Source organism: Lepidochelys olivacea (genome assembly GCF_965140295.1).
Source record: "Lepidochelys olivacea isolate rLepOli2 genome assembly, chromosome: 1".
In the NCBI taxonomy this organism is placed as follows: Eukaryota; Metazoa; Chordata; order Testudines; family Cheloniidae; genus Lepidochelys; species Lepidochelys olivacea.
In genome coordinates this window covers 223,795,929-223,820,048 of record NC_140411.1, presented here as the reverse complement: position 1 = coordinate 223,820,048, position 24,120 = coordinate 223,795,929, and the positions used below count along the sequence as shown (strand labels likewise).

General features: G+C 39.7%; 1 protein-coding gene across 7 annotated transcripts in view; it reads left to right on the top strand.

Annotated features, from left to right (window-relative positions):
• The window catches only part of CCDC91 (coiled-coil domain containing 91), a 330,423-nt gene extending 306,875 nt beyond the window's left edge, over positions 1–23,548 (top strand). For all 7 annotated transcript variants that reach the window (XM_084622318.1, XM_084622313.1, XM_084622311.1 and 4 more), the window contains exon 13: positions 21,824–23,548. In XM_084622318.1, coding sequence (XP_084478444.1) covers positions 21,824–21,976 — 153 coding nt within the window. In that variant the 3' untranslated portion in view covers positions 21,977–23,548. The remainder of the gene's footprint in view (positions 1–21,823) is intronic.
• The last annotated feature ends 572 nt before the right edge of the window (positions 23,549–24,120 follow it).

Below are 24,120 nucleotides of genomic sequence, written 5' to 3'. Positions count from 1 at the left end.
CCAATTATTTTTGTTCTTTTTACTATTCCATTGCCCTGTTATTTACAAATGGAAAAGGAAAGTGGGGCCTCTGCCAGATATGTTCTAATTAATTTTCCTCCTTTTATTTCCTGCAATAGGATGCTGCTCACGTGAAGTCCAAGGGAGCAGGAACAGAGGCTTTATCAAGCTTTCTTTAAAACTAAAGAGAGCTGTTGTATTTAAAAATGTATATACCTTTTTAAGAAGCGAATGTCTTTACCTGCCTCAATAATAGTATTAAATAGATGATTAAACTGAACATTTTTAAAAATCTTTTTTCTTTTCACTATTTATGTTGCTTATTTACTTTTTGTACTGGATTCTTCAAAAATAGTTGCTTTCTTTCCAATTAAGCACTTAGCTTAATGCTTGAGTGTCTTGATATTATGATTCATTAAACCTTTTTTTTACACCATTTAATTTCTGACCTAAACTACCTGACAGAGCACTCTAAATTCCAAGTGTATTTTTTTCCTTAACTGGATTTTTTTTTCTTATGGAAAACTACTTCAAACATGATACTTCATCCAGGTAGAGAACTGCCTTCCATTTGAGGATGAATGTCACCTGGTGGTGGTGTTTTGAATCCAAGCTGATTCTTGGAAAGGTGCAGGTTTGATCATTCTAGTAATACCAAGGGGAATCTTTCTCTGAGAATATGCTATAGTTGCGTAGTTCAGGAGTCTCTGCTGGCTGGCATCCTCAGAAGCAATTTGGAGTTGATTAGAGTCCTTGAAGTCTAAAGCCTGTAGATTATTATTTTTTTGCTTATGGATCTTTTCTCTTGCTCTGGAAACCTCTCCTGTGTTGTCATGAATGATGACCTGCTGAGAGCCACAGGCACTCTATCTGTTTATGTTTTAAAACTAGGAGGTCTTTTCTTTGATGACATTGTTGCAGCTGCAGCTTTATAGAGTGCTTCCCCCACAGCTGCACTGAACTTTGTTTCACTTTGGCAAGAAACACTCCCAATCTTGCTTTTTCAATAAAAAGTAAATATTACAATAAAAATGGTGCTGCTTTTGCTTGTGGCTACAGTCTCACCAGTGCTGAGAGAGGAATCCAAAGCTCAAAGTGATCTCAAAAATACAAATGTCTCATAGATGAATAATAGAATTTATTTCGCTGTTTTCCAAATTTTAGGGCTTGGACATCTTGTTTTAATACACATGCAATTCCCCCTTTGCAAAGGCTGGCTGACCACAGATTCACTGTAGCAATGAGATTTTGTTTTTTTGGCTGAGCCTGGAACCTAATGTGAACCCAACCCACTTTTATTCTTTGAAGGGATCTAATATGTAAAGAGATGGTTGAGGCATTTTCTGTGGTCTCATGCAATCTTATGCCTGCAAGTATACTATCTTGTGCTGTGATCGTGTCAGATCTTACAAGCTAAGCATGGTCATTCCAAAGCCCATAGGAAACACCTAACTGTCAAAGTGATGTTGTTGATTTAGGTATTCTTCCTTCAAAGTTACGTCAGTACTGAAACAGTGCCCCAATATGGTGTTAGGGGTCACTTTGCTGTTTACTTTTTGGTACAACATAACATTTACTTGGCACTGGTGAGGCCTCAACTGGAATACTGTGTCCAGTTCTCGGCACCATACTTTAAGAAAGATGTGGACAAATTGGAGAGAGTCCAGAGAAGAGCCATACATATGATAAAAGCTTTAGGAAAATCTGCCCTGTGAGGAATGAGTTGGTTGAGTTCAGGATCCTGACGCAGGGAAGAAAGGTAAGCAGCAGGATACGGACCCTGGACTTCAGGAAAGCAGACTTCGACTCCCTCAGGGAACGGATGGCCAGGATCCCCTAGGGGACTAACTTGAAGGGGAAAGGAGTCCAGGAGAGCTGGCTGTATTTCAAGGAATCCCTGTTGAGGTTACAGGGACAAACCATCCCAATGAGTCGAAAGAATAGTAAACATGGCAGGCGACCAGCTTGGCTTAATGGTGAAATCCTAGCGGATCTTAAACATAAAAAAGAAGCTTACAAGAAGTGGAAGGTTGGACATATGACCAGGGAAGAGTATAAAAATATTGCTCGGGCATGTAGGAATGAAATCAGGAGGGCCAAATCGCACCTGGAGCTGCAGCTAGTGAGAGATGTCAAGAGTAACAAGAAGGGTTTTTTCAGGTATGTTGGCAACAAGAAGAAAGCCAAGGAAAGTGTGGGCCCCTTACTGAATGAGGGAGGCAACCTAGTGACAGAGGATGTGGAAAAAGCTAATGTGCTCAATGCTTTTTTTGCCTCTGTCTTCACGAACAAGGTCAGCTCCCAGACTGCTGCGCTGGGCATCACAAAATGGGGAAGAGATGGCCAGCCCTCTGTGGAGATAGAGGTGATTAGGGACTATTTAGAAAAGCTGGACGTGCACAAGTCCATGGGGCCGGACGAGTTGCAACCAAGAGTGCTGAAGGAATTGGCGGCTGTGATTGCAGAGCCATTGGCCATTATCTTTGAAAACTCGTGGCGAACCGGGGAAGTCCCGGATGACTGGAAAAAGGCTAATGTAGTGCCAATCTTTAAAAAAGGGAAGAAGGAGGATCCTGGGAACTACAGGCCAGTCAGCCTCACCTCAGTCCCTGGAAAAATCATGGAGCAGGTCCTCAAAGAATCAATCCTGAAGCACTTGCATGAGAGGAAAGTGATCAGGAACAGCCAGCATGGATTCACCAAGGGAAGGTCATGCCTGACTAATCTAATCGCCTTCTATGATGAGATTACTGGTTCTGTGGATGAAGGGAAAGCAGTAGATGTATTGTTTCTTGACTTTAGCAAAGCTTTTGACACGGTCTCCCACAGTATTCTTGTCAGCAAGTTAAGGAAGTATGGGCTGGATGAATGCACTATAAGGTGGGTAGAAAGCTGGCTAGATTGTCGGGCTCAACGGGTAGTGATCAATGGCTCCATGTCTAGTTGGCAGCCGGTATCAAGTGGAGTGCCCCAAGGGTCGGTCCTGGGGCCGGTTTTGTTCAATATCTTCATAAATGATCTGGAGGATGGTGTGGATTGCACTCTCAGCAAATTTGCGGATGATACTAAACTGGGAGGAGTGGTAGATACGCTGGAGGGGAGGGATAGGATACAGAAGGACCTAGACAAATTGGAGGATTGGGCCAAAAGAAATCTGATGAGGTTCAATAAGGATAAGTGCAGGGTCCTGCACTTAGGATGGAAGAATACAATGCACTGCTACAGACTAGGGATCGAATGGCTAGGCAGCAGTTCTGCGGAAAAGGACCTAGGGGTGACAGTGGACGAGAAGCTGGATATGAGTCAGCAGTGTGCCCTTGTTGCCAAGAAGGCCAATGGCATTTTGGGATGTATAAGTAGGGGCATAGCGAGCAGATCGAGGGACGTGATCGTTCCCCTCTATTCGACATTGGTGAGGCCTCATCTGGAGTACTGTGTCCAGTTTTGGGCCCCACACTACAAGAAGGATGTGGATAAATTGGAGAGAGTCCAGCGAAGGGCAACAAAAATGATTAGGGGTCTAGAACACATGAGTTATGAGGAGAGGCTGAGGGAGCTGGGATTGTTTAGCCTGCAGAAGAGAAGAATGAGGGGGGATTTGATAGCTGCTTTCAACTACTTGAAAGGGGGTTCCAAAGAGGATGGCTCTAGACTGTTCTCAATGGTAGCAGATGACAGAACGAGGAGTAATGGTCTCAAGTTGCAGTGGGGGAGGTTTAGATTGGATATTAGGAAAAACTTTTTCACTAAGAGGGTGGTGAAACACTGGAATGCGTTACCTAGGGAGGTGGTAGAATCTCCTTCCTTAGAGGTTTTTAAGGTCAGGCTTGACAAAGCCCTGGCTGGGATGATTTAACTGGGAATTGGTCCTGCTTCGAGCAGGGGGTTGGACTAGATGACCTTCAGGGGTCCCTTCCAACCCTGATATTCTATGATTCTATGAATGGTTGAAAAAAACTGGGCATATTTAGTATTGAGAAAACTGAAGGGGCACCCGATAAGTTTACAAATGTAAGTGCTGTTATAAAGAGGACAGTAATCAGTTGTTCTCCATGTCCACTGAAGGTAAGACAAGAAGTAACAGGCTTAACCTGCAGCAAGGAAGATTTCGGTTAGATATTAGAAAAAACTTTGAGTATGAGGACACTGGACTAGGCTTCCAAAGAAGGTTATGGAATCGCCATCATGGGAGGGTTTTAACTACTGGTTAGACAGTCACTGTCAGGAACGCTGTAGATATACCTTAGCCCAGCGGTCTGGCCTAGATGAACTCTCAAGAGGCCTTCCACCCCTCTATTTCTATGACGATGTGGTCAAGCGAAGATGCCAGACACTTTTTGTGAAAGGAGGGTGTTAACACCAATGTCATGGCTGTATTCTGACTTAGGTAACTAAATTATGCCACCTAAAATCGTCCTTACAGTTTGAGTTGAATATAACATTCTTCCTCATTTCACTTCCTAATCTAAACTGATGATGCTGTTTTGCTGTGAAACTGTTAACACCTGCCACATTTTATCTCCAAGTCAGGTGAACTGTGAGTACAATAAATACCTTATGTATATTGGACGGCTAATGTGATTTTTAGGTAATACTTGTAAACCACTTTGAGACCAGGTGATTAATGCAAAGGAGTAGTAGCATTGTACCATGGTGATATGAATTATGTTGTGATTGCCAAATCCTGGATGATATTTCGTGGTTCCTTTACTTAGTATACAGCTCCATTGGAAGTAAATAATAAAACTATAAAGTAACTTGTACCTTTTAGCTTAGTGTATTTCCTGATAACTCTCATTTACACAATAATAAAATAAATCATTATAAATTTATCTTTGCTGTTTGCTTTTCAGTCAGGAATAGTGATTTCCTATTATTTAAATAAGATGATCTCATTATGCCAGTAGAATTATTGTAACACATCTGTGTGAGCATGACTCACTGTTAGCCAGTCAGATTACTCAATTTCTCCATTTCATTTGCTAATGTAATTTATTTGTTTAAATATACTCAAGGAAAATGCAGATGCAGTACCCTGAATGCATTATCCTCCTCTGACTGTATTTGGATTGTAAATTGACACTGATCAACAGAGCAATAAAAGTCTTCAGGGGGTTTTGCAGACTTAGCACCCAATCCTGCAAAGTGCTGAGAACACTCAAGTCCCATTAACTGCTTCAATAGTTCAGGGCCCTCAGTATTTTGTAGGAGGGATGCTCCAGAGACGTCCTCTGTGACCTTGGGTAAGTCACTTAGCCTTCCTAAGCCTCAGTTCCCTATCTGTACAATGGAGCTAATAGCACTGCCCTATCTCACAGGGGTGCTGTGAGGATAAATACATTAGGCAGTGTGGGGAGCTCAGATACTATAGTGATTGGGGTATGTAAGTATCTAAGATAGATAGATAAACAGGAGGTGCTCATCCCCTTAATTTGTATCTGTCGCAATATATAATGTATAACATATAATGCAATTCCAAAATGGCAACGATGTTTTTATTATACATTTCTGTTCATTTTGAAATTTATTTTATTATTAATTTATTTATTTAAATATCAGGGGGTAGCCATGTTAGTCTGTATCCACAAAAAGCGTGTTAGTCACTAGAGCAGATATGGGGACAGAGTAGGCAACGAGGTTTGCTACAGGGATTGGTTCCTGGGTTAGTGTTTCTGTGGTGTGTAGTTGCTGGTGAGTATTTGCTCCAGGTTGGGGGGCTGTCTGTAAGCGACGACTGGCCTGTCTCCCAAGGTCTGTGAGAGTGAGGGATCGTTTTCCAGGATAGGTTGTAGATCGTTGATAATGTGCTAGGGAGGTTTTAGCTGGGGGCTGTAGTGATGGCCAGTGGTGTTCTGTTGTTTTCCTTGTTGGGCCTGTCCTGTAGTAGGTGATTTCTGGGTAACTGTCTCACTCTGTCGATCTGTTTCCTCACTTCCCCGGGTGGGTACTGTAGTTTTAAGAATGCTTGATAAAGATCTTGTAGGTGTTTGCCCCTGTCTGAGGGATTGGAGCAAGTTCGGTTGTATCTTAGGACTTGGCTGTAGACAATGGATCGTGTGATGTGACCTGGATGGAAGCTGGAGGCATGTTGGTAAGTATAGCGGTCAGTAGGTTTCCGGTATAGGGTGGTGTTTATGTGACCATCACTTATTTGCACTGTAGTGTCCAGGAAGTGGATCTCTTGTGTGGACTGGTCCAGGCTGAGGTTGATGGTGGGGTGGAAATTGTAGAAATCCAGCCCGCAGCTAAAACCTCTCCAACACATTATCAACGATCTACAACCTATCCTGGAAAACGATCCCTCATTCTCACAGACCTTGGGAGGCAGGCCAGTCCTCGCTTACAGACAGCCCCCCAACCTGAAGCAAATAGCAGCAACTACACATCACATCACAGATACACTAACCCAGGAACCAATCCCTGTAGCGAACCTTGTTGCCTACTCTGTCCCCACATCTACTCTAGCAACACCATCAGAGGACCCAACCACATCAGCCACGCCATCAGAGGCTCATTCACCTGCATGTCTACTAATGCTATATGTGCCACCATGTGCCAGCAGTACCCCTCTGCCATGTACATTGGCCAAACTGGACAGTCCCTACGTAAAAGAATAAATGGACACAAATCGGACATCAGCATTGGTAACATACAAAAGCCAGTAGGAGAACACTTCAATTTTCCTGTACATTCTAGAACAGATTTAAAAGTAGCTATACTTGAACAAAAAAACTTCAGAAACAGACTTCAAAGAGAAACAGCAGAACTAAAATTCATTAGCAAATTTAACACCATTAATTTGGGCTTGAATAGAGACTGGGAGTGGCTGACTCATTACAAAAGTAGCTTTGCCTCTCCTGGAATTGACATCTCATCTATTATTGGGAGTGGACTACATCCACCCTGATTGAATTGGCCCTGGCAACACTGGTTCTCCACTTGTGAGGTAACTCCCTTCCCTTCATGTGTCATTATATAATGCCTGCATCTGTAATTTTCACTCCATGCATCTGAAGAAGTGGTGTTTTACCCACAAAAGTTTATGCCCAAATAAATCTGTTAGTCTTTAAGGTGCCACCAGACTCCTTGCTGAAAGTGTGAGAAGTCATTTTTACTGGAACTTGTATAATCTAGGTAGTGTTATTCTAAATAGCCTATTACTAGTATTTTTGTTTTTCTTCTTCTTGAAGTGGGAAGGAAGCCGGAAATATTGAGATGACACTGAGGTCAGGGAGGAGGGTGTTTTTAAGGCTAGGATGATTGGTCCTGGTAGAAATCCAACGCTGCCAGTTCCAGCCCTGTTTTTGGAGTACCTATGAAGAAACCTGAACTTTTACCTTTCCTAGTTCAGCAGCTTTTGTCAGTATATTTTTTTCAGAGTAACAGCCGTGTTAGTCTGTATTCGCAAAAAGAAAAGGAGTACTTGTGGCACCTTAGAGACTAACCAATTTATTTGAGCGTGAGCTACAGCTCACTTCATCGGATGCATACCGTGGAAACTGCAGCAGACTTTATATACGCACAGAGATCATAAAACAATACCTCCTCCCACCCCACTGTCCTGCTGGTAATAGCTTATCTAAAGTGATCATCAAGTTGGGCCATTTCCAGCACAAATCCAGGTTTTCTCACCTCCTCCTTTTTTTAAATCTCATCTCATGTGCCAACTCAGAAAATCCCATGCTCTAAAAACTCATCCTGTGAGCATGGTTGACAGGTCAGTTGCTGCACTTTAGGATCATAGTCCCCATATACCAGAGAGAAGGGAAGGGCCAGCCAGTTCTCTGTGCGGTGTTCCCTTTCCTGCCACCCTTGCTCTAGGGATGGCCATATGGGGTAAAATCGTGGCATCATTGAAGCCAATGGCAAAATTCCCATTAACTTCAATGGGCCCAGGATTTCAGCTATAGAGTGTGGGTTGGGCTCTTACATGCTGACACTGCAGCATCATGATGTAGAATCACAATTGTTGTCATATTGCAGTTACAGTCGCCTGACCCAAAAATACTTCTGGTTTTCCAACTTTTATTAGATACATGGCTGGATTGTGCTTTGTATACATAGCTGTAGATGGTGTGCAGTAGAGTATGAAATGTTGAATATGGTTACAACTCTCCATCAATACATTGTCACCCCACATGTGTCTACATGCGTATTCATTACAGTAAAGGTGCACATCAGGACATACGTGCCTCAGTGCTGCCCTCCATTGCTGAGAATAAGCTGTTGTGTATCTTGGAAAGTTTGCTACTGTGTATACACATCACAGTAGCTAATTTTCCAGAATATAGAATATTGGAAGGTTTAACTATACACAAAGTATAAAATCCTGAATCCATTTAAGTTGATCAGAGCTTTGCCATTGACTTAAATGGGGCCAGGACACACCCACAGGATCTACTACAAACTGTTCAGAAGTAGTAAAATAATTGAGTGTTCATGCCTGCTCTGTGCATTTATTATATCACAAGAATATGGTGGATATTAGAATCATAGAACTGGAAGCAAGACACGAGAAGTGATTCTTGCACTCTATTCTGCAATGATTAGGCCTCAACTGGAGTACTGTGTCCAGTTCTGGGCACCACATTTCAGGAAAGATGTGGACAAATTGGAGAAAATCTGGAGAAGAGTAAAAAACATGATTAAAGATCTAGAAAACATGACCTATAAGGGAAGATTGAAAAAACTGGGTTTGTTTAGTCTGGAGAAGCGAAGACTGAGAGGGGACATGATAACAGTTTTCAAGTAGATAGAAGGTTGTTACAAGGAGGAGGGAGAAAAACTGTTCTTCTTAACCTCTGAGGATAGGACAAGAAGCAAGGGGCTTAAATTGCAGCAAGGGCGGTTTAGGTTGGACATTAGGAAAAACTTCCTAACTGTCAGAGTGGTTAAGCACTGGAATAAATTGCCCAGGGAGGTGGTGGAATCTCCATCACTGGCGATTTTTAAGAGCAGATTGGACAAACACCTGTCGGGGATGGTCTAGATAATATTTTGTCCTCCCTTGAGTGCTGGGGATTGGACTAGATGACCTCTCGAGGTCCCTTACACTTCTACGAAACACTGATAACTACTCTCTGGGAACAGTTTCCAGTCAGTTATGCACTCACCTTATAGTAGCTGCATCTAAGCTGTATTTCCCTAGTTTGTTTATGAGAAGGACATGCGACCTTTAGTATCAAAAGCCTTACTAAAGTCAAGATATACTACGTCTACAGCTTCCCCCATATTCACAAGGCTTGTTATCCTGTCAAAGAAAACTATTGGGTTGATTTGACGGGATTTGTTCTTGACAAATCCATGCTGACCGTTACTTATCACCTTATTTCTTCTAGGTGTTTTCAAATGGATTGTTTAATTATTTGCTCCATTATCTTTCCAGGTATTGAAGTTAAGCTGACTGGTCTATAATTCCCTGGGTTGTCCTCATTCCCCTTTTTATAGGTGGGCACTATATTTATCATTTTCCAGCCCTCTGGAATCTCTTCCATCTCCCATGACTTTCTGAAGATCATTGTTAATGGATCAGATATCGCCTCAGTCAGCTCCATGAGCATTCTAGGATATGTGTCATCAGGCCATCATATTGTTCATATGTTTCCTTTTTGCTCCATTTACCTTACAGAAAATTTGTGTTCCACTGCAGCAATATCTTAAGACAATATTATAGAGTGAGTGTTCTCTATCTGTTGCTTTCCATCTTTACCTTATGTTTTATGACTAAAATAATTGAGGAGGCTGGGCTAATGGCTGGCAATCCTCGTGGTATGTTTCTAGCATTTGGTTTAGCTATTTTCAGTATAAATTACAATAATGAAGTCCCTGTCTTGCTTGTGCCATCCCCCAAAACACCTGAATATCAAAGGATGGTCTATCTCTCTAAAAGCTTGAGAATACCGTAGATGGTTGTATGAACCCTGCTTTTTAGAAGTTACACAAATGTCTCGTATATACATGAAACAGAATTTCCCTATGTATATGTAAAAGCTACAGTATGTATAACTTCCTACGCACAGGAACTCTATCTTTGCAAATGCTTGCTGGATCACATTTTCAAGGATTATGTAAAGCCTGATCCTGTCCCTTTGAAGTTAATGTCAAAGCTCCCATTGACTTCAGTGGTGTAGGATCAGGGCCCTAGAGAATAATAATTTCTCAGAATAGTCACAGTCAAGCTAAATAATTTTGTTTATGTATCGTAGGAGGATGAAAAACACTTCAGTACAGTCATTTATTGTAGAGAAAATTGGCTGGATTTGCAACATTGATAAAGGAAAGGATAGATAAGAATTTGAATAACAACTGGAAAGGAAAGTACATTGACCAATTAGAAAACCAATGTGTTGCTTCTGATTTGTAGCAACAGAAACTCTTAAAATGCATGATCATTTCTTTCTTCTATGTTAATTTACCTCATTCATTCAGAGCTTTAATGTCTGATTTCAAATTCAGGCACTGTGTAGACTTGGCATGAAAGAAAATTAATGTGAGATCATTCTACTTTTGGTCAACATTTTCATGTGTGGTAAAGTTGTCAATTTTCTAATCGCACAAAACCAAACACCTTTGCCCCACCTCCTTCCCCGAGGCCCTGCCCATGCCCCGCCCCTTCTCTGAGGCCCCGCCCCACTCATGCCATCCTCTTTCCCTCCATCGCTCGTTCTCCCCCACCTGCACTCATTTTCACCAGGCTGGGGCAAGGGGTTGGGATGCAGGAGGGGGTGATGGCTCTGGCTGGGGGTGCAGGCTCTCGGGTGGGGCCGGGGATGAGGGGTTTGGGGTGCAGGAGAGGGCTCAGGGCTGGGGGGGGTGTTGTGGTTCGGGAGGGGCTGTGGGGTGCAGGCTGCAGGAGGGGGCTCAGGCTGAGGCAGGGAGGTGCAGGGTCTGGGAGGGAGTTAAGGTGAGGAATGAGGTTTCGGCCTGGGGCAGCGGGTTTGGGTGCAGGCTCCATCTGGGCAGCGCTTACCTCAGGCAGCTCCCGGTCAGCCGGTCAGCGGCGCAGTGGGGCTAAGGCAGGCTCCCTGCCTGCCCTGGGACCGCGTGGCTCCTTGAAGCGGCTGGCTTGTCCCTGCACCTACTAGGCAAGGAGTCAGGGGGCTCTGTGTGCTGTCTGTGGCCTCAGGCACTAGGCTGCGGTTCCTGAACAATGGGAGTTGCAGAGCTAGCATTCGGGGCAGGGGCAGCGCACAGAGCCCCCATGGCCATCCCTGCACCTAGGAGCTGGACATGCCAGCCACTTCCGCCTGCCAGACTTTTAACGGAGCCACCAGGGTCCCTTTTCGACTGGGCATTCCAGTTGAAAACCGGACACCTAGCAGCTCTATGTGTTGGACATTAGACCATGATCCTGTAAAAACCAACCGTAAGGCACACCCTGCAGTTCTATAATATAGGTATTACTGGTTCTAGTGGTATTTCCTGTTTTAAGGTATAGGGACTATCTCAAAAATCAGTGAACTTTTTAAGTGTTCACTGTACACGTGTTAGTAACTTTAATCAGGTGAATAGTCCCTTTTGATTGAGTGAATTTGCATGCATGTGTAAATGTTTGCAGGGTCAAGGCCTTAATTTGTAAGGAAATGCTTAGCACCAATGGGCTAACATTTTTTCACAAAGAAATTATTTCATATCTGATCTTTCAGTGTTAGTCCTCAAAGGAAACCTGCTAAAAATCATGGACTCATCAGGAACACTGGTTTCTTGGCTCATTACAACATTTTGTAACATACACCTGCTGGCTAACCCTCAGGGGCCCACTTTAAACCCCTTTTGCATAACAATCTAACCCTTATTGTCCATTTCATTTCAAGTGGACTCCTACAACATGCCTTAGCTCTTATGCTTAAGTCTGTCCCAACTCATTTAGCTCAGACACTGCTTTCAACCCCACACCTGAAGAAGAGCTCTGTGTAGTTCAAAAGCTTGTACTGTCCACCAACAGAAGTTGATTCAGTAAAAGATCTTACCTCACCTGCCTTGTTACTCTTATAAAAATAGAATGTCAGAGATGCCTAAATATTTGTTTGTTTCTCTTTATAACCAGATCAGTTTACTAATGTAAACTATGGTAACTTTTCCAAATTGCACTGTACAAAAACTAAGTTGCTAAGTCAGAATTCCTGCTTCATCTGTAACAGGAATGCCCATGTTCCTGAACTAGTGTCTAGAAAATAAAAGAAAGTTGTGTCAGTTGAAGTATTATGCATGGAGAATAAAAAGGTTGCCCCAGAGCTGGCTAATATGTTTCCCTGACTAGATTGCTTGGATATTTTTATTTATTTTTGTAAATCCCATTCTTCTCTTTTTGCAATCTTCTGGGCAGGCCTGTTACCATTTTTAGTTCCGTTGTGCACCCAGTGTAGCTTCCTTAATTGAAAGCAAATTTTCCTCTTTGTATGAAGAAGGAAAATTAGTGTTTTCTTACATTCCTGTGTTCAACTGGGAGACAGAAAAGTTTCTAAGAGGGTTGACACAGGGTGTTTTCCCACCACCTTCACAGTCTAGGCAAATCTGTTTTAAAGATGTCTCCAACATATGGTATTATTTTTAAGGGCCTCCCTGATCAAGTGCAAAGCATAAAATCCTTAAGGTTTAGAAGTTGCAGCATTATTTATTTAAGGGGAAAGAAACATTTTCATATGGCAATATAATTTGTTAAACATAATTTTTTTCCAAGCAGTTCAGTCCTGAACACTGATGGTTTTCTAATGTGTAGCAGATACAGTATGAATTACAGCCATGAAGAACCTTGTTTTTATATACTTAGAAAGTGTTATCAATAGTGGAAATTCACAGGTGGACAGACAAAAATGTCCTGTTCTGGGATTAACTGCAAAGTAAACTCTGCTACACACATGTGCCATCTGGATCTATTTTCGTTTTTGCACATTATGGAAAAGGGAGGAAGTAGTCCATTGTTTTCTCATCCAACTCATAGATTTGCAGGTTCCTCAAGGTAGTAATTTTTCATATGCTCTATTTAATATGCTAGGTTGTTGGGTTTTGTTTAAAAGCCCTTCTGTTGAATCAGTGGGGAGCAATTCATATGTTAATGCAGTGGGAAAGCTTTCTGAGTCCACAATTTTAGTAGAGAATATAATTATGTGGTTGAACTTTTCCAACTACAGGGCTTTTCAGCACCACTACAGACTCATTCACTAGTGTGGGATAGTGATGAAAAACTATACAATTATAAAAATTGTGCCAAGCACCTCAACTATAATTGATTTTTTAGTTAAGGAATGATACCTCCAACACAAAATGTGAAAAGATGCTTATAAATCCACAATTACAGTATAGTGTTCTGCTGAACAGTTTGGCATCTATAACCAATTCACAGTACAGTACATGCAAAGAATCTTAAGCAGTAAGATGCAGCAGACAGTGCGCTTCCAAGGGATTACTGCACACTTTGTGAATTGTGAGGCACAATGCTGAAGGGCAAAGACTTCAACCACCCAAGAAGAATCATAATGTCTCAGAAATGCACTGCCTGGATTTTATTCCTGTTCAAATAATGGAAACTACAAAGCAAATAAGTAAAATTGATTAAAAATTGCAACTTTTAAAAAATTAAGAGCAGTGAGTAGGTATCAGAGAGGTTGAAAAATATATTTTAGATAAAAGCCAAATACTACTGCTAGGATGGATGAATACATTCAAAACTATACTGTCAAAATATGGCATTACTTACAACAAAGAAGGCTTGTCCCTATTACAATAAAATAGATAAAATTCAATAAAAGATTATAACAGTTTAATAACACCATCCTGTGTGCAATCCAAAACCCACTGACAAAGATTTCAGTGCCTATGTTTAAATAGTGCCTTTCGTCCCAAACTTTCTCCAAGCACCTTGCCAACATTACAAACAGCTATTACTCCACTCAGCACTGAAATGTAGACACTTCTGGGTAGTATGTCACCCGTTTTCACAGTGAAGAGTGACACTAGAACAGTTTAGCTCAAAATGTGAAGACTATTGTATACAATAGAAACTACAGGAGAAATTTAGGGAGGCAGAATGTGATTACCTAATTTGGAATTTGGTCAGCATATTAGTAGTGACATCCTTCCTGTTGCAAAAAGTCTGATGTGATCTCTAAAGACTACAAGCAATCAATTTTTCATTATATCTGAGCGATTTGCACCTCAAGCTGCACAATGTCTTTTTAACACTATCCAATGGTGGGCCATGGAGATTGAATACTTGCTCAGAATGAAGAATGCCACTTATACCCCAGTTTAGGAAACCCTTTATGCACATATTGAACTTTAAGAATGATCTTAAATTAATCCATGTGCAGCAAAGCACTTGAGAATATGCTTAACTTTAAGCATGTGCCTTCGTCCCACTGATATCAGGGGAAATTAAGCACATGCCAAATGCTTTGATGCATAGGGATGGACTTAAGCAAGCGCTTAAGTATTTTGCTGAATCGAGGCCTTAATCCCCCCACCCATTTCCAGTAGTACTCTGTTTTCCTTGAAGGTATGCCATCCAAGTACTGACCAATCTCTGAAAAGTTAAAACTAGTTGATTAACATGAAAAGTAATTCCTAAGTACTTTCACATATAAAAGTGGTAATTTAGCTTACTGTTTCTTGTGGGGTTACAATAATTGTTCCAAAGAAATGGGGCAGCTGCTAAGTATTCATGAAATTGTTTTGAAATTATCTGAAAGTCCATATTCGAAATGCATTATTAATTATCTTTTGCTAGTCACTTGGTATTTACTGTATTAAAAATTCCATTAATCTAGTCAGGGAGCAGAAACAATAGCATATAACCAATCACACATCACAAACAAATAGTTAATAGTTTAAAAGTGAACAGTTTATGGACATCCAGTGTCGTGACATTTGTTCATATAAACTACTTGGATATTTTTTCCAGTAACAAACATTTGGAGAAATTGAGATTAGTTTGCAAAATATGTGTGTCCTGAAGGAGCTAAATTTGCACTGAGAATTATTCACAGCACAGATTCAACCAGCTGTAGCTATACTATTGAAATGTCTTTTTACCAATGAAAATAATCACTTGTACTTGTAAAGAAGAAAGAAACAAGGCGAAATCTGCAAACATAAGAACTGCCATATGGGGTCGGACTAATGGTCCATCTAGCCCAGCATTTTGTGTTCTGAATATAGTTGGCTTTTCTGAGACCAATTTTTTTTAAAAAAAAACCTCAGTACTGGTGATGAGCATAAATTCATACATAATTGTTTCTGGTTAATTAATGTTTGATTTAACAGAATTAAGTTGGTAAGGAATGGTTTCAGAGTAACAGCCGTGTTAGTCTGTATTCGCAAAAAGAAAAGGAGTACTTGTGACTAGAGGCTAACCAATTTATGCGACTCAAAAGCTAATGAGAAGCCACCTGCAAATAGTAAATAAGATCTATACATGTTCCCCTCCATTTTCAACTTGTCTAGTTAAGGTTGGGAAACATTTTCATTTTCACATGCTCAGAACATTCATTGTGGTGGCTGAAATTTTCCATGCTACATCTTTGTATACATGTGACTACTACATCCCCCCAAGAGAAAGGGGATGTTTTATCCACATTTCTTAGGTTATGTTTGAAGACTGTCACAATGATTGTATGCAAAAGATAGAGTTGAGGATACACATGCTACCTTAACTTTGCATTTATTGACCATTGATGGTGAAATCCTTTCCCCATTGAAGTCTATTCCAAAACTGGTCCCATTGACTTCAGGGGGACCAGAATTTCACCTGTAATCTTTGGTTCAGGCTTAAAATTTTATTTTGCATTTGATATATATAACCTACTACAAACTAGTTACGCACAACATGTATGTGCTATAATACTTGGTTCTTCCTGTTCTTTAGTAATTTGAAATTCTTAATCAGGTAGGGAGGCCTTCAATAGAGAAAGCAATAGAGAATATTTCCTGTCAGGAACTCTATTAAAGGGGGAGGAGGATCACAGCATTAAAAGTATGCATGTTCTGTGATTTTTATGTAAAGCAGTAGAAAGTATTTTCATCCTGGGACATCAGCCATGTAGATTTTCACACAGTTTTATGGTAAATTTGAAATGAATGACAAGCAAATACACTAAGAAGACTTTTGTGCTAAGAATAACTTTAGAGTTTGGTTTAAGCTATGTATTTTAAGTGATGCAAAATAGTAAGATGGATCAACACCAAATAAAATAGAGCAGCTGGAGCCAGAACAATCACTTAGTGGCAGTATTATATGTTGCCATCTGTGGGCCCCAGGTTTGATTTGCCGACTTAATCGCTTGATTCCAAGGCCAGGATTTCTGCCGAGGCATCATGCTCATCCTCTGGGCAGGCCTCAGATTGCTCAAAAGCAAATCCTTGTGTGTGGTCAAAAAGTGATGTAGATGACTCCACAGGGAGTTCCATCCAGTCATCTTTGGCCAGTAGGATGTGGAATCATATTGGGGCCTCAAAGTTAGGGTGAAGGTTAAAACAGAAGGAAAAAACAGCAGCTGAATGTTTTTGGAATGTGCTGTTAGAGTCAGCTAATTTTTGGAAACTGAAGGGCTGTGGTTTGTTGTGGAAACTCCAATGGCAAATGGCACCTGATGAGTCAGGAAACAATGTTGCTATGGCTGTTGATTACAGCCAAATTCTCAAAGGGTGCCACGTATGTACATCAGAGAGAAGAACTGAGCTCTTAAGTGATTGTCATGTGGTCACAGAAGTTCAAGAAAAAATGACTTGGTAAAATTTAAATGGTGTTGGTGAGTGTCAAAAAAAAAAAAAGTGCTCAGACAAAACGATAATGCAAGGAGTGTGAGAGAGATTTTGTGCAAACAGTACCTAATTAATAGCTCTATGTTAAAAGAAGGCAGCACTGTACAGAACCAGGAGACTTTGTGCCTGATAGTTTTCAGTTGTAAGCAGAAGATAAAATGCTCCTCGGCATTAATCATGGTGGCAGTATCTCTCCTTGCTGTTGTAATTCCAGATCATCAAGCTCATGCATTTTTCAGTGTCTGCAGAATTAGAACTCTGGGACTTTCTTGGGTGGGTGAACACTCAAGCCCAAATAGGTGTTATTCATACTGATCATATTTGCATATGAGTCACATTCAGTCTGTGAATTTGCCAGATGCCCATTTATTTTTATTTAAATAATGAGATCATTCCATGAAGTGAACATAATCTAAAAATATAGAGGAAAGACTATTTAGAAAAACATTCATACATATTTTCACATTTCATATATATTTCGCTAGCAGAGGCGCAGTGATGTTGAAAGCACTATTTATTAAAATTTGTTTGAGTGTGGATAACATTTCATTAAGCAATATATTGTGTAACAAAGCTGCTTGTTTTTTTTCCTTCCTGACCTGTTTCTACATTAAAGGAAATATTCTCCTCTTGAATGTACTTGAAATATATACCATTTTCAAAGCCAGCGTCATTTTATTATGCTTCTCATGTTATAAGAGGAAGCTAAGTGTTTATACACAGTGCTTTGTCATTTATGTATCATGAAAGAGTTTAAAAATGTAATGTTTAATGGGAAGGCAAAGCTAATACATAAACTGAGCAGACAGGAGACAACTGAGTTTCTGATCTCTTATTTTACTGAGTTTACATAAACTTTAAAACTTTTAACAAGCAATAACCTTTCCTTATGAAAAATGGTGACTGACTAACCCAACAAAAAATCCCCAAACATATGGCTAATTCACCTAAGACTTTTAAAATCTAAAGCCTCTATATCAAAAGCCAAAGAATTCTGAGTTTGTTCAGATGCACCCAAACCACGCCATGCAGGAAGTGTTTACATTAATGCTTCATGAAATAAATACATTTTCAAGTACACAGTTTGAGATTGCTGCCTTGGATAAGAAAGGTAACACCATTGTGTCACAGATCACACATCTGGAGGGCTGCTTTGATTTACATGAAACAGAATCTGCACAATCGGGCTGAAAAAAAGATGGGGGGTGGAGTTTAGCTGAATAACTTATTAAAGGATATGCTATAAATGTACACACGGTAATGTGGAGTAAAGGAAAAACTGTTAAAAATGGGTTTCACACTTAGCGTATCCAACTGATATGTCTACCAGACAGAGCAGAATATGAGGACCTAGTGATCTTTCTAGAGAAATGGGTCCCAAATACTTTGCTAGTCATACCAGATGATCCTATGTAAATTGAGCTATAGCTCCCCTTCCTATGGAGAAACCAAGGGAGAAGATAAGAGGCACAGAAAACTTCTGCAAGTTTCCCTATGAAACGTGCTCTACAAAACATTTTCTTGAAGGCTTGGGGGAGACTTCAGAAGAGGGGGGAACCAAGACATTCCAACTATACAGACTATCAAAAGGACACCTCCAGATCCACAGAGGTATGAGCTGTGAGAGTTCCTGCCTTCATATTGCTCCCTGGTTCACCCCGCCCCCACCAACCACTGCTGTTTTGAGGATTATGTTGCTCTGGGCTAGGCCCACCCGCCCACGCTCTTGCACACCTCCAATGGCTTGTCTGTAACGGGTGTTATCAAACTATATCAGCAGATCTTTGAAATGCACTTGAACCTGATCTGTTTGAAAACCACTTCTAAAATATGAGCTAAATTCAGATCTGGCAGCGTGTGGAGCAGTGGGATCTGCACTACCAATGAGAAGGACAAAAAGTTTCTTAGCAGCTGGAGATGTGCATGATGCAGCAGAATGAGAGGAATTACATAGAAACTGATGTAAGATAATGATGGAGAGATTGAGGAGGGCATAGCTTCCTAGGAAAGAGGGATGTAGTTTGGGTGTGGCTATAAGAGACATTCAGAGCTGCTGAAAGATGACACTGTGTGAAACAGTATTTCAGCAAGTCTCGTTTGCACTGCAAGACAGTATAGGGAATAGCAGTGAACAGATTCATGACAACCTGTACATCTACCATAGTTCATTCAGTCACAGTTGTAACTAAATCATAAAGGCTTTTTTCAAAGACAAGTGAGGCAGTATCATTGGGCTGACATAGCACTATGTATTAAAATAGAAAAGCTGTTATCTATTAGAATAGCCCTCATGCAAACCTTTGTGATAGCATTATGGCAACTGATGGGTAGCAAACTGTCTAAATACATACTCTGAAACATACCACAGGATCTGAGGTTTTTGTTGAAAGCTATAATTAAATCCATAAGTGCTAGATGTGTGGTGCATATAATATATTTTCATAAACCGTGGCCATTTGCAAATGCTAACCACTTAAGGTCTGCCAGGGCCACATGGCCTCATAATGGTATTTTCCTAGTATTACAGCTGTATGGGCAATCTGCATGACTGTTAGAAAGCTGATTACAGTTCAAAACCTTGCTTACTCACTGGCGCACCACAGTTTGCCAGATGTGGTACAAAATTAGATTTCTTCTGAATTTCATTACCTACTTCTCTTGAGTGGCATTACTTTACACATCTCATTAGACTTATACCACTACTTCTCACTCGAGCCCCAGGAGTTTATCATACATAAATTCAATTGAAATAAGGCTGCCCAAAAGAAGGTTGTGTTGAAAGCATTGCTCTGCTATTATATTATTTGCTTCATATTAAAAAAATTAAGATTTAAATGATAGGGCTTCTGCTATTCATTTTGTTCACTAATAATATAACATTCAGAAGTTCCAAACTTATTTTTGTAAACTATGTTACCGTGTCATTCATGTATGTCCTGGCAAATGCAACATTATGGGGCAAATCCTGTCACTTTGCCCCACCCTCTTTATCACAGCGGGCCCTGCCCTCAGTGGAATGAATTATTGAGTTCCCCACAGTCTGGATGGAGGAGAATCCAGCAATGTGCAGAAGAGAGACAGTGAGTGAATAAAAATGTTTAGTTTACTGCTTTTGCTGTGTTAACCAACAAAAATACATCATCATGCAAATTCAAAGTGAAGTGTTCACAGTTGGTTTCAGTTTCATTTAGCTGTAGTGTTCAATTTGTTGTAGAAGTGGTGTCTTTTATATAAAAACCAGTGGGAATTTTCAAAGACTCTGGGATCATTAGAACAAGTCTTTCATCTGTAATGGTAATTGGGTTATTCGTTATGGGGCCATACTTGTTGGTCTTTCCAAAAAATCAGTCTCCTAGCTGAAAATTATGAGTTTTGTCAATATACTCATTGTTATAAATAGATTTAACTTTACCTATCATTTTTAAAGTTTGTATTTTATCATTTTGAAATCAGCCAATTGTTTTTCTGTTTTACCCAGAAGGAAACACTGACTTCCAAATTGCAAGTAATCGTGAGCAATTGCCAGTGGGCCTAGTTGTCTTTTAACATTTATGTAGAAAATGTTTCCCAAAAGAGGAGAAATCTTTAAGAAACCATGTAGTTGTTGCTGGGTCAGGCGGTTTTAACCGTCAAACCCAGATCAGCAGTTTGGATGTCTGGAATGTCCCTCACCTCTTTGCAATAACTATAAAGAAATGATTTTACACAAACAACACAAATAATAATTTTAGTGGATTCGGTAAATAGAATGGTTAAAACTGTATATTAAGGGGGAAATTATACAGTGATATAAATGGTGATGCTTTATTTCACGTCTTTGTTAGTGCCTGCTCCTCCCACCCTTTTCTGCTCCTTTAAGTTGCACTGTTTTTGCACATCCACTGAGCACCAAACCAGTACAAGTATCGCTCTTCTACCATATACAATCTCTTAATAAACCTCTCTTCGGACTATGGAGTGAAATCCTGGCCTCATGGAAGTTTTGCAATTGGTTTCAATTGACTTAAGTGGAGCCAAGATTTTTACCCATCAGGTTCTACCAGTTTACACTGGTTTTGGATTTTTTGCACAGTAGGTATCCAATAAAAGAATACATTTTAAAGAAAAGGTGGAAACTCAGAATGGAATTTTTAAGTGAAACATCTGAGTTCAGATTCCCAGCTGGCATAAACTGATATAGCCCCACTGAACTCAAAGAAGCTCTGCTGATCGATACCACTTGAGGATCTGGCACATTATTGTCAAGGAAGAGGTGTTTCAAGGAACCTAGAATACTACATCAAGAACACAAATATATTCTCAAATCAGGAAGGAGTGGATAAGTTATCCACCATGCAGCTCTGGAAGGAGACAGTTGACTTGGAAACCAAATCCAGGCTGGAATATCACAACTATTTGGTTGTATTTTGGTAACCCTTGTTTCTTTCAGAATTCATTGAGGGTGCAATAAACTTTCATAACACTTTTACAGATTGTTTAAGCAGTATTTAATATTTTAAATGATCTGACTGTACTGTAAAAAAGCCCACCTTTACTATCATGTAATTTGGCTGGAATCTGATTGTTCTTTTGGAGGAAATACTGACTAGTCACTTCTGCATCATTGATTATTATCTTTTTAGGAACTGCTAACAATGCGGGGGAAAGGGAATAAAGTGATGTGTTGGAGGTCCGTCAAAGACGGGATGTTCTATTACAAGGGACCAAACCAGTAATATTGTTGTGTGTACCCTGTGGGTAGGCTGACAACTTAAAAGTGCCCAGACCAAGACACTAACCATCTCTCATTTACAGTACTATGTTTGTGTAAGTTTCCCTAAAGTATTTAATAATCTGGACATTTTAATATTATCTAACAAACACTGACAGCTGTTGAATGACTATGGATAGCCATTTATTCATTTTAGCTAGGGGGAATTCATAGATATGGGCATCTGATTAAATTTCATTGTATCATTAAAATCCTGCATGTACTCAATGCATTTAATTTCAAAATGGTTTTATTTACAGTTTGGTATTTATTTCTAGGTTTTTTTTGCTAATTAATTTTTCTTTTTTCCAACAGCTCGATCAAGTTGTCCGCCAACGTAGCCTGTGTAGTTTGGAACTGTTCCTCTCATGTGCACAGAAGCAATTAAACACTTTAATAAAGGAAGAACCAGTCACTTCAGAGCAAAAGAGAGAAACTGAAAATCTAAACAGCAATGAAAACGTGTGATTCGTGATGCTACAAATCTGTATGCTGCAAATTACAAAATCTCTCTTCTTTTTGAAACATGGAGCTCTATCATTTGTCAAGACTGATCTGAAACAATGTTTAGTAGAAACTATCTGCAGATGACTTCATTTGATTTTTTTTAATTATTATTACGTGTTTACAATATTAGAAATAAGAAAATCATTGGAAGAAATTCTCAATATTAAACTGTGCACATGTTGTCATCTTTAAAGCCTATTATTGATATCTTAGGCAAATGCAGTGGTGATAGTAATACTGCCTTGTCATGGCTGTTTACAAGAGATGTCAGCATGTGTCCATATTTTTGACACAGGAAAAGGCTATGATTTGGCCCCTGATTCAGTAAGGCACTTAAGCGCATATGAAAGTCTATCCATATCCCCCGGTACATGATCAATGCATTGCTGCACCGGGGGCCTTAGACTCTTATCACATGTTTCTTATTTATCACCACTGTCAACAGTGAGTCATAAGAATGCTGCTGAACATTTTAAAAAAATTGTTTCTGAAGATCAGTTTCCAGCAACGGAAGAGGAATGTTGAAAAATAAAAACAAACACTGCATCTTTTTACACTGAGACAAAAAAGTCTAGAAGTCACTTGTATTGTAAAAACTAATCTGTGGTGTATATTTCTCATTTCTGTTCTTGAAAGATACTGTGATTCTAAAAATCACTTTTTCTCATTAAAGTGGAACTTCTGTAATTGACTTCAATTATAGGAAATGATACATTTAAAAATTTAGGGTCCAGTGCTGCACTTCTTACTCAGTCAGAATTCCCACTGACCCCAGTGGAAGCCCTACCTGAGTAAGGAATGCAAGATGGTGCCCTTAAAGTGCCTGATTCAAAGCCTATTTGAAGTCAATGAAAATTTGCCATAGACTTCAGTGTGCTTTAGATCAGGCCTTTAGGCTCTGACCCTGCAGTGCAGAGCATGACGGTGGACTGCTGTGCCTGTGCACTATTGATTGTAGAATTGGGGCCTTAGTTTGTAAGATTTCAGAATCAAGTAACAAAAAATGAGAATGTTGCTCATAATTATGAATGTAAATAAATGATGAGTGGTATCTTACATAACAAGTTAGTGCCTCGGTGGGGAATCATAGACATTTATTCAGTGCAATTTTAATTGTAAGTAGACTTATTTTGCCATTGAAATTAATGAATTTGATTTTACTATAACTAGAGCTGAGCGTGAACTGAAAAATCCAAAAATAATTTCATTTCAAGTTCACCTAAAGTGGAAAAATTTTGTTTGTTGAAACAAATAAAAAGGTGAAAAATCAATAGCTTCAGATTGAACAAAACATTTTGTTTGGTCCCAAATGATTTTTTTTTCATTTTGCTTAGTTTTTGGAGTGTTTTTAAACATATTTTTGTTTTTAAATAAATCTAGCTACATTTTATTTTATCTCTGTACTTGGCATTGGTGTAACTGCTGCTGGAATATTGTGTCCAGTTGTGGTGCCCATGATTCAAGAAGGATGTTGATAAATTGGAGAGGATTCATAGAAGAGCCACAAGAATGATTAAAGGATTAGAAAACATGCCTTTGAACTCCATGAGTCTATCACTATATCTGTTTAGCTTAACAAAAAGAAAGTTAAGGGGTGACTTGATTACAGTTTATAAGTACCTTATGGGGAACACATATTTAATAATGGGCTTTTCTGTCTAGCAGAGCAAGGTGTAACTCGATCCAATGACTAGAAGTTGAAGCTAGACAAATTCAGACTGTAAATAAGGTGTACATTTTGAACAGTGAGAGTAATTAACTGTTGGAACTACTTACCAAGGGTCATTGTGGATTCTCTATCATTGAAAATTTCAAAATCAGCATTGGATGTTTTTCTAAAAGATCTGCTCAAGGAATTATTTGGGGGAAGTTCTATGCCCTGTATTATACAGGAGGTCGGACAAGATTATCATAATGGTACTTTCTGGCCTTGTAATTTATGAATTTCAAGCCAAAGCCTCATTCTGAAATGAAGTGGAAATGTTTTGTTCTAAAAATGTTGAATCAAAACATTTTGAGTTTAAAATAAAAAAAGTTTTATTTTTCAGCCAAAACTATTTGCTGAATTAACAAGTCACTTTGGTCGACCTGAAATTGCATTTTTT